This window comes from Chiloscyllium plagiosum, unplaced genomic scaffold (assembly GCF_037043375.1).
Source record: "Chiloscyllium plagiosum isolate Xiang-an unplaced genomic scaffold, Cpla_swu_hap1 HiC_scaffold_16, whole genome shotgun sequence".
Taxonomy (NCBI): domain Eukaryota; kingdom Metazoa; phylum Chordata; class Chondrichthyes; order Orectolobiformes; family Hemiscylliidae; genus Chiloscyllium; species Chiloscyllium plagiosum.
The window spans coordinates 88,896,241-88,917,037 of NW_028270154.1; the positions used below are offsets into that span (position 1 = coordinate 88,896,241).

At 42.5% G+C, this 20,797-nt stretch overlaps 1 protein-coding gene across 2 annotated transcripts in view; it reads right to left on the reverse strand.

Annotated features, from left to right (window-relative positions):
• shtn3 (shootin 3) overlaps positions 1–20,797 on the reverse strand; it is a 127,304-nt gene that overhangs the window by 101,944 nt on the left and 4,563 nt on the right. For both annotated transcript variants that reach the window (XM_043704073.2, XM_087995505.1), the window contains exon 2: positions 7,526–7,586. In XM_043704073.2, coding sequence (XP_043560008.2) covers positions 7,526–7,586 — 61 coding nt within the window. The remainder of the gene's footprint in view (positions 1–7,525; positions 7,587–20,797) is intronic.

Sequence of the window (20,797 nt, forward strand, 5' to 3'; positions counted from 1 at the left end):
TGGGCTGTTACTGTTAGTGAACCGAAACTCTATAGAAAGCAGTCTGAAAAACACCTGAAATTACTCATGATGTGTGCTCCACAACTACCTGATGAAGGAGCAGCACTCCGAAAGCTAGCGCTTCCAATTAAATCTGTTGGACTATAACCTGGTGTGGTGTGATTTTTAATTCTGAAATTATTCAACATCTACAGGTATCTGAAGAAAGGAATAGAGCACTTGATTTTTATTATTCTGTGAATTGTAGACCCAACATTTAGGATTGAGTCATAGGGCAAACAGAATGGAAACAGACCTTTCAGTGCAACTCATTCATGCTGACCAAATTTCCCCAAACTAAACTAGTTCCACTTGCCTGCATTTGGCCCATGCCCCTTTAAACCTTTCATATTCAAGTAACATCCAAATGTCTTTTAAATGTTGTAACTGTACCTGCATCTACTAATTCCTCTGGCAGATCATTCCACAAATGAACCAGACTCGATGTGAAAAAGCTGCCCCTCATGTCCTTTCCCCTGTCACCTTAAAAATATGCCCTCTAGTTTTGAACTCCCCTACCCTAGAGAAAAGACCTTTGCTGTTTGCCTTATCGATGCCCCTCATGATTTTATAAACCTCTGTAAGGTCACCCTTCAACCTCCTACACTTCAGCGAGAAAAGTCCCAGGCTATCCAGCCTCTCCTTATCACTCAAACCCTCCTGTCCCAGTAATATCCAAGTGCTCAGATGGTCATTTCAATTACTGGATTGGTCTTAATGCAGAGAATGGGCAGCCTATCATCCAACAACTCCTCCTCTGAAGAAAGGAACATTAGTATTGGATACCCATAACTTATTCAGATAGAGGATACAGTGTGGCTGCATGGCTTGTAGTTACAAGCGAGAGTGTAAAGCCCCCACAAAAGGAGCAGAAAAATATAACCATAATGGAAAGTAAAAAATGTCTTATCATCACCAATGTGAATTATTTCCAAATAATGACATGAAAAGCTGCAGAAGTCTGTGAGTAACACAAGATGTTCCTAACAAAGCGACCAGTACTGAATTATTGACATTCAGAGCTGAATTATTCACTAAAATAATGAAACACTCCCTTCTTTAATACAGTTACTCTAATATTACAAAACCTGTGTAAATAACTTATTTATGAGCTGGGAGAATGAATCTCATATCATTCAACCTGAGTTTGATAACTCAAATTTGCTGGTCCATTTAGGTATTGTCTGTTTTGGTCTTCTCCTGTTCTGGTTTCCTAAGATTATAATTTCTGATTTTGTGGAATGTTTTATCATTGTTTTCAACAAGGATAAATTGACCTCCAGCCTATTCACGTTGCACCATAATATACTTCTGCCTGTTCCGCGCTCCATCGCATTAATGCAATTGCACTGATAACAAACAATGTAACTTATTCATCCCACTCCATTAGCAGTTGGGCATGCTATTAAACACCATGTGCTATCAAGGGCATAGGACAAAATAAATGCAGATTCTCAGGTACGGTTCTTACGGGGCCACTTTATAATGCAGGTTCAAGAACAGCTTCTTCCAGGCTGTTATTAGACTGCTGAATGGAGCTCTCAAATTTCAAATCTCAGGTTGATCTTGCTTTTGTACACCTCCCGTCCAGCTGTAAATTTGCATTCCTTGCTCTGTTCAATTGCCCTATGATCTAGGGGTTGCATGGTGGCTCAGTGGTTAGCACTGCTCCTTCAAAGTGCTAGGGACCCAGGTTCGATTCTACTCTCAGGTGGAGCGTGCGTGTTCTACCTGTGTGGGTTTACTCCAGGTGTTCCGGTTTCTTTCCCACAGTCCAAAGATGTGTCGGTTACGGTGGATTGGCCATGCTAAATTGTCCATAGTGTACAGGGATGTACGGATTAGCCAATGGGATTATGAGTTTACACGGAATGGGTGAGATGCTCTTGGGACTCAAAGGGTTGAATGGCCTGCAGTCACACTGTAGGGATTCTATGAACATCTATATGTGCTTATACTGTATGATCTGTCTATACTGCATGCAAAACAAAACTTTTCACCATACTTAGGTACACGTGACAACAATAAATCAATTCACAATCAAAATTAAGGTCCATACCAAGCATTGTTGCAGCCAATGTGCCAATAGTTCTCTGGGGCATTAACACACATGGGATGGGGCGGAGGGAGTTTAATTGGAGGGTCATCTGACTTTTCATAACTGTAGCAGAAATCATTGAGGAAATATATCATTGAGGTAAAATACCTAAATACAGCAGATTACACAATTCTGCAGAAATGATGGTACAACATCAGAGCAAATGGTCAAGTTATTTTTAAAACTTTCTCAATAGTAAGGCATTCACTGTGGACTATGGCACAATTTTTAAACAAACACAGTCTATCAAAGTGTTGTAAAAAGACCTAATTTTCCTTCTGCTCTCCATTTTTAGCAATAATAATATTTCAGTCAACTTTTCAATGAAATAAACTTCCTTTTCCGTTCCAATACATGATATTTCCTTGGACAAAATCCTCATTGCATGAAATGCAAGTGGAGACAATCACATCTCGAGAAGGAAGGCACATTGTTCTCAATGAATCGATCGGATTGGGATTCTGATGGAGCAAACCTTTTTAACTTCACAGACGGGGTAAAATAATATCCCCCTCCCTGCCTGCCTGTGAGAAACCACAGGGCTTTCCTACACTATCTGTTCACAGCTGCACAGCTAAGAGGTAGTCAATATCACATATGCATTGAACATATAACCAAGCCTCCGAGGCATCTGAACATTGTTATGCAGGATACACATTTTTTCCTGTATTTATATTAATGCAGTGCTTTCAGTTCATCCATTATTTAAAATGTAATAGTGTGGTGTCAAAGAAAAATATCAAAGAGTAAAGAGAGAGCACAGGAAAATAGGATTGGTTAAAACGGTTCTTGTGAAGCAGAATTCTAATGCTGACTTGATATTTTAATTGGTGTTATGGACCAGGCCAGACCCCCCTCAAAATACTTTAAGAAGGGAGCCCAGATCCTAACTTTTCCTTATTTTAAGGGCAAATCTGTTGTGGATATTCCAGGTATGATGCAGCTGGTCAAACCACTCGGCTTTAAGCAAAACAGAATTTATTTAAACACTGCAGGTTGAAATACGAACAAAAGAAAGTGGAATTTAGAATAACTTAACTATTGGAAGACTTAACCAACTCGATTCAATAACAATTACTAACTAAATGTTCCAATCTAGTAACATCCCATAAAGATACCCCTTGGCAGAAATGTAAATGCATAGAACATTACAGCTCAGTACAGGCCCTTCGGCCCTCAATGTTGCGCTGCCCTGTGAAACCAATCTGAAGCCCATCTAACCTGCACTATTCCATTCTCGTCCATATGCCTATTCAATGACCATTTAAATGCTCTTAAAGTTGGTAAGTCTTCTCCTGTTGCAGACAGTTCGTTCCATGCCCCTACTACTCTCTGAGTAAAGAAACTACCTCTGACATCTGTCCTATATCTATCACCCTTCAATTTAAAACTATGCCCCCTCATGCTAGCCATCATCATCCTAGGAAAAAGGTCTCACTGTCCACCCTGTCTAACCCTCTGATTATCTTGTATGTCTCAATGAAATCACCTCTCAACCTTCTTACCTCCAATGAAAACAGCATCAAGTTCCTCAGCCTTACCTTGTAAGACCTTCCCTCCATACCAGTCAACATCCTAATAAATCTCCTCTGAACCCTTTCCAAAGCTGCCACATCCTACCTATAATGCGGTGACCAGAATTGCATGCAATACTCCAAGTGTGGCCGCACTAGAGTTTTGTACAGCTGCAACATGACCTCATGGATCCAAAACTCGATCCCTCTACTAATAAAAGCTAACACACTGTATGCCTTCTTAACAACCCTATCAACCTGGGTGGCAATTTTGAGGGATCTATGTACATGACACCGAGATCTCTCGCTCATCTACACCACCAAGAATCTTACCATTTGCCTAGTACTCTACATTCCTGTTACTCCTTCCAAAGTGAATCACCTCACACTTTTCTGCATTAAACTCCAGTTGCCACTTGTCAGTCTAGCTCTGCAGCTTATCCATGTCCCTCTGTAACCTACAACATCCTTCATCACTATCCACAACTCCACCAACATTAGTGTCATCCGCAAATTTACTAACCCATCCTTCTATGCCCTCATCCAGATCATTTACGAAAATGACAAACAGCAGTGGTCCCAAAACAGATCCCTGTGGGTCACAACTTTTAACTGAAATCTAGGATGAACATTTCCCATCAACCACCAACCTCTGTCATCTTTCAGATAGCCAATTCCTGATCCAAAGCACTAAATCACTCTCAATCCCATGCCCCTGTATTTTGTGCAATAGCCTACTGCGTGGAATCTTATCAAACACCTTACTGAAATCCATATACACCACATTAATGGCTTTACCCTCATCCATCTGTTTGGACACCTTCTCAAAGAACTCAATAAGGTTTGTGAGGCACGACCTATCCTTCACAAACCATGCTGACTATTCCTAATCAATTTATTCCTATCAAGATTATTATAAATCCTATCTCTTATAACCCTTTCCAACACTTTGCCCACAACTGAAGTAAGGCTCACTGATCTGTAATTAAAGGGTTGGCTCCACTCCCCTTCTTGAACAAGGGAATAACATTTGCTATCCTCCAGTCTTCTGGCACTATTCCTGAAGACAATGATGACATAAAGATCAAAGCCAAAGGCTCTGCAATCTCCTCCCTGGCTTCCCAGAGAATCCATGGATAAATCCCATCTCGCCCAGCGGATTTTCACACCTCCTCCTTAAGAACATCAATCCCATCTAGTCTCGTAAACATAGATTCTCACAGGCAGGAGAGAACAACATCCAGAGAGAAAGTTCAGAGAGTCAGAGGAATCGTATACAGAAGCTTGTAACTCCCCTGAACTCCAATATCGTGTGACTGCTGCAGCAAAAAAACCTAAAAAACCTGATGAGGAGGTGCCTGTGTTGGACTGGGCTGGACAAAGTTAAAAACCTGAACTGGGAGAACTGGCCACTCCCCTTCCATTGTTAAGCTGCTACTCCCTTAACTCTTCAGTTTCTGACTTTACCAGCTCGCTTGAAATTAAAGGATAAAATAACATTTTTAAAGTGACAGCCCTTGTCACAATGGCCTTTCCTGCACTGGAACATAATAAGAAAATTAATTTCATTAAGGGTTTCCCTATTGTCCAAATCTCAGTTTTGACTGACGATCTATGAGAGCTTTGTAGAAGCAGCATGTTGTCAGGAAAATCCCTCCAGAAACTCAATGTCTTTGTTCAGTTTTGAAATGTAGGCAGTAAATGGTAAGGTTGGAGGGATTCTGTATCAAGAGGTCCTTGATGAATAATAGCACAGCAAATTAATCAATTTGTCCTTTAATAATAATCGATAGCCTACTGTTAGGGAGCATTAATGTTTAGCAGTTCTGAGGAAGTTATATTCTGACCTCTCCATCATCTGCAATCCTCTCCATCTCCCAGTTCTGAGGAAGGGTCACTCAACTCGAAATATTAACGCTGTTTTTTCTCCACAAACGCTGCCAGACCTGTTGAGCTTTTCCAGCAATTTCTATTTTTGTTTTTAATATTTAATAGTAAAGTTTAAGGTAAGTTAATGCATTGTAAATTTAAATCTTTGGCATTGTAATAGAGCCATTGAGTAATAGATTCATACAACATGGAACCAGATTCTTCAGTCTATTAAGTCCATGCAAAATATATGCATAAAACAGTCCCATTTGCTTGAATTTGGCCCATATCCCTCCAAACATTTCCTACTCATGAATTTATCCAAATGTCTTTTAGATATTGTAATTGTACCTGCATCCACCACTTCCTCTGGCAGTTCATTCCAAACATGAACCATTTTCTATCTAAGAAAATTCCCCATTGTGTCCTTTTGAAAATTCTGCCTATTCCCCTTGAAAATTTGCTCCCTAGCTTTGAACTTCCCCATCTTAGGGAAAAGACCCTTGTCATTCACCTGATCAATGCCACTCATCATTTTATAAGCCTCTACAAAGATCACCCCTCAACCTCCTACGCTCCAGCGAAAAAGTCCCAGCTTATTTTTATAACTCAAACCCTCCATTCCGGACAATATCTGGTAAATATTTTCTGAACCCTCTCTGATTTAGTGGTATCCTTCCTATAGCAGGGTGACCAGAAAAGATAACACTGTCGACATTTTCTCACCTCCATCCAAGGCCCCAAAGGATCCTTCCACATCCGGCAGAGATTTTCCTGCACCTCCAAACACCTTATCTACTGTGTCCATTGCACTCGATGTGGTCTCCTTCACATCGGGAAGACAGGACACCAACTCATGGAGCGTTTCAGGGAACCTCTCTGGGACACATGCACCAAACAACTCCACCACTCTGTGGCCAACCATTTCAACTCCACCTCCCACTCCACCAAGGACATGCAAGTCCTGGGTCTCCTCCACCTCCAAATCCAAGCCACCCGACAAATGCAGGAAGAACGCCTCATCTTCCACCTTGGGACCCTCCAACCACATGGCATAAACATCAACTTCACTAGTTTCTGAATCTCCCTTCCCCCCACCTCATCCCTCTAGCTCGGCACCGCCCTCTTGAACTGTCCCACTTGTCCATCTTCTTTCCCACCTATCCACTCCACCCTTCGCTCCAATCTATCACCATTACCATTCACCTGCATCTACCTGTCGCCTTCCCAGCTACCTCCCCCCGAGCCCCACCCTCCTATTTATCCCTCAGCCCCTTTACCCCTCTCCCCACGCACATTCCTGATGAACGGCTTATGCCTGAAACATTGACTCTCTTGTTCCTCGGATGCTGCCTGACCTGCTGTGCTTTTCCAGTGCCACACTTTTCAATTCTAATTTCCAGCATCTGCAGTCCTCACTTTCTCCTTGACATTTTATGGTCCAAGTTAATATTATTACATTTTGAAGTAATACAGCTTCTTAAGTCAGAAGTTTCACCTCTCAGTCCTTCACTGCCAGGAGGGATAACATGAATAATTTTGAGTTCTGTACCACCAGTGAATATCAACAAGGTGTATGCTGCCATTAAACAAGTCAATGCTAGTGCAAGGCAAAATAATTCAACTTTCTTGAAGATTACAGGATTGGGTGGTTCCTAATGTACAAAATTCTGAGAACATGGGTGAACATCTGCTGTTGATTAAATCAAGCCTTTTTTCTTAAGTGTAAAATATCAACCCAATGGTACAACTCTAACCAGGGCTGCCCATATCAATAGTACTGTGCATGCACTGTACATGAACAGCTTATTACAAAGTCATGTTGCGACATTGTCACCAATAGCTGGAAAATGAACAATTTCCCTTGTAAATTAGACTGCCTTATTATCCCAAGCTCTTGAGATAATTCTCGTTCTACCACAGCAGAGTGGCAGTTCAATGTAATGTTTCCATTCTCTGCAAATGAGTTAAAGAATGGTGAATATAGGAAGAGAAATAGACCCACCTCGCTTGATCTGTTTCAGCTGCCTCTCAGCCTCATCTCGCTCACGAGCCAGTCGTTTGCACTAAAGATAAAGAAAAAAGGTGGTGCTTCAGTGACCAGTAAACTAATCAAATTGACTGTAAGCACTGTCCAGTTTCAAACAGCCTTTGTGTTATGCAAGTAGAACATAGCCTGTCTCTGATGACCCAATCTAGGCAGAAGGGGGTATGTGGGGAGTGGTCGAAATGGACGCTTACACAATTCCAATTCTTCCAGTATGAAGAATGACAATCCTGGTCCACCAAGCAAGCTTCTTTATTTGAGGTACAAGTTCTATAGCATAATTGCTGTTTCTTTGTAAAGCCTAGGTACTTGCATGTTGCATGCATGGATTTGGTCCAGATTAAATATCATGCGTTTATGGGTTTGTCATTGAGCTGTGAATACTGTTGCTGTGTGCACATGTGACTTCAGTTTTCCTGCCTGTGTGGCCTGCTCGTATGGAGCTGAGTGAACAGTTTATGGTATCTCAGCACCAGGAGAACCTTGGGAGATGTTGGCAAACACATTGTGTGTAACTTGTGATGCAAAGCCATTTCAGATAGGAAGTGATGACTTTAATTGTTTGGTGCCTACACCCTCTAACATTCACACTGCCTCAGGATACTCACGCTGTTAGCTTGAAACTCAGAGATGTCTCGGAAACATCCAAACCAGTTAGATTAGAGATACACCCAGCCTCATGGCTATATTCCTACATATAAGTTAAACTACACAGTTTACACCTGGATATTTTTCAGTGCATCGACACTTACCTGATCATATAACTTCTTGAAGACAAAAGTCAAAGCAGCATTTCTCAACAACCCGCGTAAACCTTAGGAAATCCATAATGATTGATAGCATTTGATACTGCCTGGCTGACCTAGATATTGGATTATACTGCATCCATGATAAAGATATAAAACATAGAGCATAGTGTATGTTCAGTCATTCTGCACTGACTGCCATATTCGTAAGGGGCTGAGAATGTGTAGCTGAAAATGCACAGCAGGTCAGGCAGCATCCGAGGAGCAGAAAAATCGACATTTCTGATGAAGGGCTCTGGCCCAAAATGTCAATTTTCCTGCTTCTCGGATGCTGCCTGACCTGCTGTGCTTTTCCAGTAACACACTCTCAACTCTGATCTCCAGCATCTGCAGACCTCACTGTCTCCAAATTGGTAAGGACTCTGCCATGGGACATATGCCTGAAATAAGTGTCTGTACTCTTCCAGATGGTTGTAACTACAAGATCAGCTGTGCAGCTGTCAATTTCTTCAGGTGCTTGGTAACCTAGCCAACAGCTTGGAAGCATGTGCTGGAGATTGCTGCAGATAGGTGACTACGTCATGAAAACTATGTTGGAAATGCTGCGGAGTTGGATTAAGCAGGAAATGTTACCACTTGGTGAATTCTATTGCTACTAATTTCAATTCACTTTCTAGAGCCTTTTGTGGTATCTTAGCAAAGGTTATGCAGTGAATAGCCAAGTCACACAAAGCAGTCCGCCCCAGGAATAACGAATTGGTTTAAATGACCTCAGTCAGAGTGCTATAAGGCTGCTGAAGTGTCAGCCTCGCGGATGACATTAAAATCAGAAGGTTATGGGTTAATGATCTCATCCATTAATTTAAAGATATAATCCAGGCTGAGAACTCTTGTGGTGAGGTGTCCCAGCCTCTGAGCCAAGAGGCCTGGTTTCAAGTCCAACCCACTCCAGAAATGTGTCATAGCACGTTCTGAACAGCTTGATTCAAAATATCTGTAATCTAGGCTGACCTTCTGTGCAGTGTTCTGGGACAAGGCATCAAATAAAGGCTCCATCAGTTATCTCAGGTAGACATTAAAAAGTCCCACGGCACTAGCACTGCTGCCTCACAGCTCCAGGGACCCGGGTTCAATTCCCCCTTGGGCAACTGTCTGTGTGGAGTTTGCACATTCTCCCTGTGTCTGTGTCGGTTTCCTCCGGGTGCTCGGGATTCCTCCCACAGTCCAAAGATGTGCAGGTTAGGTGAATTGACCGTGCTAAATTGCCTGTAGTGTTAGGTGCATTAGTCAGGGGTAAATGCAGAGGAATGGATCTGGGTGGGTTGCTCTTTGGAGGGTCGGTGTGGACTTGTTGGGCCGAAGGGCCTGTTTCCACACTGTAGGGAATCTAATCTAATCTAATCTAAACAGGGGAGTTGCTTTGTGTTCTGGACTAACCTACATCTCTCAGCCTACATTACTAAATACTGCTTGGGGGATGTTGATGTGTGTAAATGATCTGGTTGCATTTTGTATATTAAAACAGTGAATACAACTCAATAGGATTTAATTGACATCAAAGTGCTTTCAGAAAACCATTTGCCATGAAAGGTGTTACGTAAATGCAAGAATTCCCCAGTTTATTATGGTTGAACCCTTCCCTCTTATGGTTTTGACTCTGAAATTTATGTTGATGTAGATGAATTGACAGGAGCGGTCCTATCTATGATGTTACGTCCAGTCAAAAACCATGACGATACCTTCATGGCTTATCATGTATAATGAACAGTTAGGCAAGGAAACAGGAAATATTGGTATTTGACTCCATAAGATGATAAGACCGTAAGGAACAGGAACAGCAGGAGGCTGTTCAGCCCCTTGAGCCTGCTCCACCGTACAATAGGATCATGGCTGATCGAACACTCTTCACATCCACGTTCCTGCCCATTTTCCATAACCCATGATTCCTCCACTGATCAACAATTTATCTCTGTCAGCCTTAAATATATTAAAGGACTCAGCCCCTATAGCTCTCTGTGGCCAGGAGTTCCAAAGACACCCAACCCTCTGAGAGAAGAAATTCCTCCTCAGCTCAGTCTTAACTTGGTGTCCCTTTACTCTTGATATGTTTCAATGAGACCGCCTCGCAGTCTTCTCAACTCCAGTGAGTAGAGTTCCAGCCTGCTTACCCTTTGCTCGTAAGACAATCCCTCCATACCAGGATCATCCCAGTGAAGCTTCTCTGAACTGCCTCCAATGAAATGATCTCTCCCCTTAAATAAGGGACAAAACTGCTCTCAGTTCTCTAGGTATGGTCTCCCAGCACTTTATCCAGTTGCAGTAAGATTTCCCTACTCTTATACTCCAACGCCCCCCACCCCCACCCCCTTGAAATAAAAGCCCATTAGTGATTTTTGAGAAGGTTTGTAGCTCAGGTTGATGATAAGTATATAAGTTAGCTCGCTGAGCTTGAAGGTTTGTTTTCAAACGTTTCATCACCATGACTAGGTAACATCATCTGTGAGAGTCTCCAGTGAAGCGCTGGTGGTATGTCCTGCCTCCCTATTTATAGATTTATATATTTATAGATCTTATCTACCTTCCCTTGAAAAAAAATGGAAATGACATCACCCACTTTAAGAAACCAAGACCTATAAATACTATCTATAAATCTGGCTTCAAAGTATTAAAAAGGACTTGAGGGACAATTTCTTTTACACAGAGGGTGGTTCATGTGTGGAATGAACTGTCAGAGGAAGTGGTGGATGTGGGTACAGTTACAGAATTTAAAAGACATTTGGATAAATACCTGAATAGGAAAGGTTTGGAGGGATATGGGCCAGGAGCAGGCAGGTGGGACCAGGTTAGTTTGGGAAAGGTTGTCGACGTGGACCGAAGGGTCTGTATGACTCGATATCATTTCTCACAATGATCTTCATTTCATCTTTGCTAAATCGAACCACCTTTCCCATCTCTCCCCCCTCTCCAAAAGATCAAATCTTTCTGAATATTGAGTTCCTTGTTTTGATCTCCTTAGAACCATGTTTCTGTAATGGCTATGATATCATACTTATTACCTCGATTTGCTCCATCCTTTTGTCTACTTTATTCGGAATGCTTCCTGCATTGAGGTACAAGGCCTAAACGTTTGTTCTATTATCGAGTTTCCCTCCGCCTCTGTGGTTCCTTGATATTCTGTCCCTTTAATTTTCTGATAACAAACAGCTCCATTCCTAACCAGCAATCCCTAGTTACGCGATTCACCAGGACTCTACTCCCAGCATGAGTCAGGCGGAGTCCATTCCTCCATTCCCAGTCCCAATGTCCAATGAATTCAAACCGGTTTCTCCCACACCAATCTTTGAGTCACACAGTTAACTCTTTAATCTAGTTGACCCATTTTTATTAACTCACGTGGAAGCAAATTACTTCAGATGCTGGAACCTGTACTGAGAACAAAAAATGCTGAAGATCACAGCAGGTCAGGCAGCATCCATGGAGAAAGAGCACGCTAATTTTTTGAGAATAGGTGAGTCTTCGTCAGAGCTCATGGCTCAGAAAGCAATCCAGAGATTATTATCTTTCTCATTCTGCTTTTCAACTTAGCTAGTCAAAAGTGAGTACTGCAGATGCTGGAGATCAGAGTCAAGATTAGAGTGGTGCTGGAAAAGCACAGCAGGTCAGGCAGCATCCGAGGAGCAGGAAAATCAACGTTTCGGGCAAAAACCCTTCATCAGGAGTGAGGCCTCAGTCCAGATGAAAGGCTTTGCCCGAAATTGCAATTTTCCTGCTCCTTGGATGCTGCCTGACCTGCTGTGCTTTTCCAGCACCACTCTAATCTTGACTCTTTTCAACATAGCTGCTAACTGCTGACATCCCCTCATCAGAACCTCTTTCCTCTTTCTATCTATAATCGTTGGTATGGAAACATTGTACAGAGAGAAACATATTTTAAGGGAGGATGGAAGAAGGAGAACAGGAAACTGTCTTTAATTGACATCAAGGAGTTTATAAATAACCTTGAATTAGTGCATAACAATTTTATCTCCATTTAGTAATAACAATTGCCAAGGCTGGATTAATCTCATTAAATGATTTGGGAATTCAATGTGTTTTTTTAGAAACATCAATACAATTCCACTTCGAATATAAATTTGCCAACAAAGTGTTTTGTGAAAATCTGATGCTTAATTGACCATCTGCATAACTACCTCAAAATCCACATACACAATCTACAGTGCTGGCAATACATCACACAAGAGTTTTGTTGTATTTCAAACTCTCCCAACACACTCGTTTATTGTTACAACAAATGTCACATTCCATAAACAAACCTTCATTTTATTCAAACTGAAACTTGCCCAATTCGACATGACATGACATGAAGGAGAAGGCTTGGTACTGGACAGCAATTAGCAACATTATGATTTGCAGGGAATGATAGGAACTGTCCACCTGTTCCTCTCCTCCCTTTTCAAATGCAGCAGATGTCAATCATTCAGGCTAAACCTAATTTTGAGTGTATGTCAAAAATGAGACAATTTATACTGAAGCTGATGTGTGTTCTTTGTGCACACGTGTGTGTATGTGAATGAGTGTGTAAGAGAGAGAGAGAGTGAGCATGCGTAACTGTGTGTGCATATGAGTGTGTGTGAATTTGAGTGGCCTTTACAGAGAAACATAGAGTCATAGAGATGTACAGCACGGAAACAGACCCTTTGATCCAACCCGTCCATGCCGACCAGATATCCCAACCCAATCTAGTCCCACCTGCCAGCACCCGGCCCATATCCCTCCAAACCCTTCCTATTCATATACCCATCCAGATGCCTTTTAAATCTTGCAATTGTATCAGCCTCCACCACTTCCTCTGGCAGCTCATTCCATACATGTACCACGCTCTGTGTGAAAAAGTTGCCCCTTAGGTCTCTTTTATAGCTTTCCCCTCTCACACAAAACCTATGCCCTCTAGTTCTGGACTTCCCGACCCCAGAGAAAAGACTTTGTCTATTTATCCTATCCATGCCCCTCATGATTTTATAAACTTCTATAAGGTCACCCCTCAGCCTCCGACGCTCCAGGGAAAACAGCCGTAGCCTATTCAACCTCTCCTATTGCTCAAATCCTCCAATCCTGGCAACATCCTTGTAAATCTTTTCTGAATATTTGTAAGTTCCACAACATCTTCCTAATAGGAAGGAGACCAGAATTGCAGACAATATTCTAACAGTGGCCTGACCAATGCCCTGTACAGCCGCAACATGACCTCCCATCTCCTGTACTCAATACGCTGACCAATAAAGGAAAGCATACCAAACGCCTTCTTCACTATTCTATCTACCTGCGACTCCACTTTCAAGGAGCTATGAACCTGCATTCCAAGGTCTCTTTGTTCAACAGCACTCCCTAGGACCTTACCATTAAGTGTATAAATCCTGTTAAGATTTGCTTTCCCAAAATGCAGCACCTCGCATTTATCGGAAGTAAACTCCATCTGCCACTTCTCAGCCCATTGGCCCATCTGATCATGTTCCCATAGTAATCTGAGGTAACCTTCTTCGCTGTCCACTACACCTCCAATTTTGGTGTCGTCAGCAAACTTACTAACTGTACCTCTTATGCTAGCATCCAAATCATTTATGTAAATGATGAAAAGTAGTGGACCCAGCACCGACTCCACTGGTCACAGGCCTCCAGTCTGAAAAACAACCCTCCACCACCCCACTCTGTCTTCTACCTTTGAGCCAGTTCTGTATCCAAATGGCTAGTTCTCCTTGTATTCCATGAGATCTAACCTTGTTGTCCAGTCTCCCGTGGGGAACCTTGTCAAATGCCTTACTACATCTATTATCCGAATTTCAGATTATCCAAACAAGAGCTCAAGGTCCTGATGCTTGGATAGACTGCATTATCCAAACATTTTATTATCCGAACAAAATGCCCCCTGCCCATGTCTTTTGGATAGTTGAAGTTGCCCTGTAAATGGTTATGTGTCAAAGTTGGACCATTTTCTTTGCTTTCTTTTATCAGATTAGGTTTAAGTGCAATATATACTACCCTTATTTTTAAAGAAAACTCAAGGGAAACCAGTCTGTTTGTGATCTTTACAGTCATAGCATTTAAACAATTTAAAAGTCAGCAAAATGGATGCAAATCCTTTTAACAAAAACTTGTTACATTCAGACACAGGTTGGGAAGAGGGGAGCCATTGTTTTATCTTTCTTCACTCGATCGGGACAAGTTAGCCCAGTGGAGATCCTGTGAGCCTTTCTGATATCATTAGGTCAGAACCAGTTGCGAATGTATTTTGTGGGGGTTGAGGTGAGATTCTGGTGATATTTCTATTGTTTGCCTCCACCTGGAGAATGCAGAAGAAACTGTAGCACAGTCTTACCACTGGTCAGGTGCAGTCAAAAGTGAGAGCAAAGCTCTGCCCTCCAACTCTCTGGGCGACATCCATGGTTGCATGGATGTGTAATGGGAATGAAGTGGTGACCACCTTGATCACACACCTTTGAACACGTGAATGATTCAACCCACACAACAGGTCATGTTTGCTGCAGGTATTCTCAGAGGCATTCTGCTGGATCTGAACAGTTCCTCCTGTGTTGTTGTTCAGCAGGAAGGGAGAAAATATGACTCCAGTGTGTGTTACAAGGAACAAGGTTGTAGTCAACATCTGATCCCACAACCTCTCCCCTCCTTCTTCACCTCCCTTTCTCTATGATCAACTCCTGGAACATTTTCTCCTGAGAATTTTTGCTAACAATATAGCTTCACTGAGATGATCAGCCAGACAACACTCTGCTCCTATGAGGCATGTGAGTGATGTAATTAAACAGTGTCTGCCTTATACCCACTGGGGTAAATCTCATGGAAGCAATTCTGAAGTCAAGACTCAGCAGTGATCAGTTCAAACCTTCCTCAGGGAGATAACAGAGGTGTTCTAATAAACCCTGGATCTCTATTCATTGATTACTTGATCAATATGGGCACTGTGGTGGCCCAGTGTTTAACACCGCTGCTTCACAACACCAAGGGTTCCAGGTTCAAATCCACCCTTGGCTGTAGGGTGTTTGCACATTCTCTCTGTGTGAGTTTCTCCCTATGGGTAAGAGAGTTTCAGGCCAAGTGGATTGGCTGTGCTAAATTGCCCAAGTTGTAGATGCCAATGACCCATGGTGGTTCTCCCACATCAATCTTTGAGTCACATGTTTACCTCTTTAATCCTGGCTACTGTGAGCCACTTGGCTTATGGCTCAGGTAGTAATCCACAGATCGTAATCTTTTTGGTTCTGCCTTTCAATTTAGCCCCAAGCTGCTCATATTACCTTAGCAGAACCTCTTCCTCTTTGTACCTATGTCATTGGTACCTACATTGCCCACGTCAACTGGATCTTCCCCTCCCACTCCAAGATCCTCTGCAGCCCCGATGAGATATCCTGAACCCAGGTATCAGGTAGGCAATACAGCCTTCAGGATTCTCAATCATGGTCACAGACAACAGGGTCTATTCCCCTGACTATACTATCTCCAATTACAGCTATATATCTCTGTTCTCTCCTCTCTTGAATGGCTCCTTACATCACAGTACTATGGTCAGTTTGCTCATCCTCCCTACAGCCCCTGCTCTCCTCCACACAAGGAGTAAGAATCTCAAACCTGTTCGACAAATTCAAGGGCTGAGGCTCCTTCAGCACTACCTCTTGGATCTCTCTATCTGCCTCACTCATGGTCGACATCTTCTTGCCCCTGACCACTGATTGAATTCGAGTTGGTTAGTCTAAAGGGGTGTGACTGTCTCCTGAAACACAGCAGCCAGGTAACTCTCCTCCTCCCCCTCACTGCCGCATTGTTCGAAACTCAAACTCCAGCTCATCAACACTGAGCCAGAGTTCCTCAAGCAACCAGCACTTACTGCAGATGTGCCCACTGTGATCCACAATGGGCTCCACCAGCTCCCACATCATGCAGGTACAACACATCGCCTGGCCCAGCAGCTCTATTTTAATTACTTAAGTCTTAATTTTATTTGTAATAATTTCATCCTGGTCTTTTAGCTTGTAGCCTGTAAATAATTCCCCTGTTTATCTTCTATCTGAAAGTAACTTATAATAGATTGTCAAATTGGTAGCTATAACCATCGGATCAGCTTATGATGTGTCTGTGATGTCACTCTTTTATGCTGGGCCCCCCAGTTCTGTGCTTCAAATTTTTCTTTTTTACAAGAAAAAAAGCAAGCTATCACCGAATTCCCATGGTGCCTCCAAATTCCCCAAACTATATACTGACTTGGGCTGTCTCTCACCCTGGATATAGATGAGTTACACAAATTAACTAACATGTCACCAAGTTTTATGGATGGTTAGAAATGAGAGTAGATATTATGTATCCCTAGAAAAGCCCATGTCACAATAGTAACTACTGTCTTCATGAAAAAGGGTCTGACCAACCCTTAAGAGGAATAAAAAGGGATGAGATGCAAACTAATGTTGATAGAAAAAAAACTTTGTCAAATATGTTTATGTTGAACATCTTTAATCAGTGATGACCACTTACAACCACATGCCAATTAAAATGGTGGTGAATATGAAAATCTATTTTCTGGTACTGTCGGATGATTATAACATAGGCAGGCTGTACAGTTATTTGCAACCTCCTTGAAGCTATGGGAAAACCAGACAAACTCCATCTCTAAACAAGAAGAACCACATTAAATTTATTTTGCCACTTTCTTTGTAAACTGCAATACCAGAAAAGGAGAATGGGGGAGATACTAAATGAATATTTTGCATCAGTATTTACTGTGGAAAAGGATATGGAAGGTATAGACTGTAGGGAAATAGATGATGACATCTTGCAAAATGTCCAGATTACAGAGGAGGAAGTGTTGGATGCCTTGAAATGGTTAAAGGTGGATAAATCCCCAGGACCTGATCAGGTGTACCCGAGAACGCTGTGGGAAGCCAGAGAAGAGATTGCTGGGCCTCTTGCTGAGATATTTGTATCATCAATAGTCACAGGTGAGGTGCTCGAAGACTGGAGGTTGGCAAAGGTGGTGCCACTGTTTAAGAAGGGCGGTAAAGACAAGCCAGGGAACTATAGACCGGTGAGCCTGACCTCGGTGGTGGGCAAGTTGTTGGAGGGAATCCTGAGGGACAGGATGTACATGTATTTGGAAAGGCAAAGACTGATTCGGGATAGTCAACATGACTTTGTGCATGGGAATCATGTCTCACAAACTTGGTTGAGTTTTTTGAAGAAGTAACAAAGAAGATTGATGAGGGCAGAGCAGTAGATGTGATCTATATAGACTTCAGTAAGGCGTTTGACAAGGTTCCCCATGGGAGACTGATTAGCAAGGTTAGATCTCATGGAATAAAGGGAGAACTAGCCATTTGGATACAGAACTGGCTCAAAGGTAGAAGACAGAGGGTGGTGGCGGAGGGTTGTTTTCCAGACTGGAGGCCTGTGACCAGTGGAGTGCCACAAGGATCGGTGCTGGGTCCTCTACTTTTTGTCATTTACATAAATGATTTGGATGCGAGCATAAGAGGTACAGTTAGTAGGTTTGCAGATGACACCAAAATTGGAGGTGTAGTGGACAGCGAAGAGGGTTACCTCAGATTACAACAGGATCTGGACAAGATGGGCCAATGGGCTGAGAAGTAGCAGATGGAGTTTAATTCAGATAAATGCGAGGTGCTGCATTTTGGGAAAGCAAATCTTAGCAGGACTTATACACTTAATGGTAAGGTCCTAGGGAATGTTGCTGAACAAAGAGACCTTGGAGTGCAGGTTCATAGCTCCTTGAAAGTGGTGTCGCAGATAGATAGGATAGTGAAGGAGGCGTTTGGTATGCTTTCCTTTATTGGTCAGAGTATTGAGTACAGGAGTTGGGAGGTCATGTTGCGGCTGTACAGGGCATTGGTCAGACCACTGTTGGAATATTGCATGCAATTCTGGTCTCCTTCCTATTAGAAAAATGTTGTGAAACTTGAAAGGGTTCAGAAAAGATTTACAAGGATGTTGCCAGGGTTGGAGGATCTGAGCTACAGGGAGAGGCTGAACAGGCTGGGGCTGTTTTCCCTGGAGCGTTGGAGGCTGAGGGGCGACCTTATAGAGGTTTACCAACTTATGAGGGGCATAGATAGGATAAATAGACAAAGTCTTTTCCCTGAGGTCAGGGAGTCCAGAACTAGAGGGCATAGGTTTAGTGTGAGAGGGGAAAGATATAAAAGAGACCAAAGGGGCAACTTTTTCACGCAGAGGGTGGTACATGTATGGAATGAGCTGCCAGAGGATGTGTTGAAGGCTGGTACAATTGCAACATTTAAGAGGCATTTGGATGGGTATATGAATAAGAAGGGTTTGGAGGGATATGGGCCAGGTGCTGGCTGGTGGGACTAGATTGGGTTGGGTTATCTGGTCGGCATGGACTGGTTGTACCGAAGGGTCTGTTTCCATGCTGTACATCTCTATGACTCTATGACTCTATGAGTCAGATCCAAATATGGGCTTTACCTCAGAGCTAAAGATGTTGTAACGCCTTTGAGTTCAATAATTGTCGTAAGCAGCAGTGTTGGGACATTAATGCACTATAATGTACAATAATATTAACAATGGGTTTATTTGACAAAGCACTTACAAGAAGGTTGTCAGCACATTGATGTAATCTGAATGGGAAACAAGCACAGGTAGCTCCATAGAATTAGCTACAACAGAGGTCAGTCTCCTGTGAGTCAATGCAGACAGCAAGTCGGGGAGAATTGTGCAATAATAGACACAGAAGGTCCACTGTGTCTCCCTCAACTTTTTAAAAAGAGTTTTCACTTTATTCCACCTCCTTGATCTTTCTCCATGGCCATGTCCTTTTCTTCTCCTTTCTAAATATATATCCACTTTTCCTTTTTGGACAATTACAGTTGTAATTTATTAGATTCTATTTCACACAGTACATTCCCAGATCATTCAATTTCTGCACAGTTTGCACTATTCATCAGTTATTTAAAGTCTTTCTCCTTTGATTGCTAACCATCTTGCCAGTGGGAACAGTTTCCCTTGGTTTACTCTAGCAAAGCCCTTCACAATCTCTCTCCACAGATGCTGCAGAACCTGTTGAATTTCTCCAGCATTTTCTTGTTTGTTTCAGATTTCCAGCAGCAACAGTATTTTGCTTTCACCTCCCCCGCCTCCAATATTCTTTTCTCTCGGGGAAAGAAATTCAAACTTCCCTGGTCTCTTAACTCTTAATTGAATTGGTTCATCTCTGGGACCATTCTCATAAATCTTCTCTGCATTTCCTTCAAGGTAAAATTTATGACCCATTTCTAGCTGTCCCAAGTACATTAAGAATCCTTCCTATAGTTTGGAACTGGAGTCATGTATAGATCAGATCAGGTAGAGGTAATAGATAATCTTCCCTTTAGGACATCAGTGAGTTTTGTTTTCAAACAAGGATTCAAATTTCAATTTCTAATTTGCCATGGTGGACTTTGAAACAGTGAATAGGAACTTTCACCAGGATCAGGAAGTCAGGGCCTGTCAAGTGGGCTCTGAAAACTGCATCCCTTGAATTGGGAGGAGTTTTGAATTTTGAAAGGGCCAGTGGGCAAAGGGAACACGAAAGCTACTTATCACCAATTCACAGTTTAAAGAGCTTGTTCAGAGTCCTGTATGTACACGTGTCTTCAAGAGTTTTCTGTTGAACCCAGACAGTATGTGAATGCACAACTGTCAGGTTTGCTGTTTAACCCATATCTATTCCTCTGCAGTTGTCTTGAAAATAAATCTGTGGGATTCACTGGCGGAATCGCTGTTCCTTACCTTGCCCTGTGAGGCTGCTCACCTCCTCCACAGCCTTCTCCAGAACTGCGGGCTAATATCAGTAAGACACTGGCAGTCCCCAATATGGCTGCTACCTACCTTTGACTGGAAGCAGTCGGTGCATCCCATTCACCTCCTGGTCACCTAAGCCATTTTCGAGGAGAAAGTGAGGTCTGCAGATGCTGGAGATCAAAGTTGAAACTTTATTGCTGGAACAGCACAGCAGGTCAGGCAGCATCCAGGGAACAGGAGATTCGACGTTTCGGGCACAGGCCCGAAGATTCCTGAAGAAGGGCCTGTGCCCGAAACGTCGAATCTCCTGTTCCCTGGATGCTGCCTGACCTGCTGTGCTGTTCCAGCAATAAAGTTTCACCTAAGCCATTTCCCTATAAAGATTCAGTCACAAAAGTGTCACAGATTGGGTGTAGGGTCAGGGCACAGAACTCATCCAGGTTCCAGGTTCTGACTAGTATTGAAAAATTGTCCCACGGTGTAGTCCAGTACAACAACATATATCTACATGGTGCGTTTAATGCAATGAAATCACCAAGGTTCTTACGGGAGGATGATAAAACAAAGTATGATGCTGAACCATCTACATAGATTTTAGGTGAGATGAATTCGATGTGGACAAGTTGGGCCGAGGGATCTGTTTCCATCTCTATGACTCTATGACGAA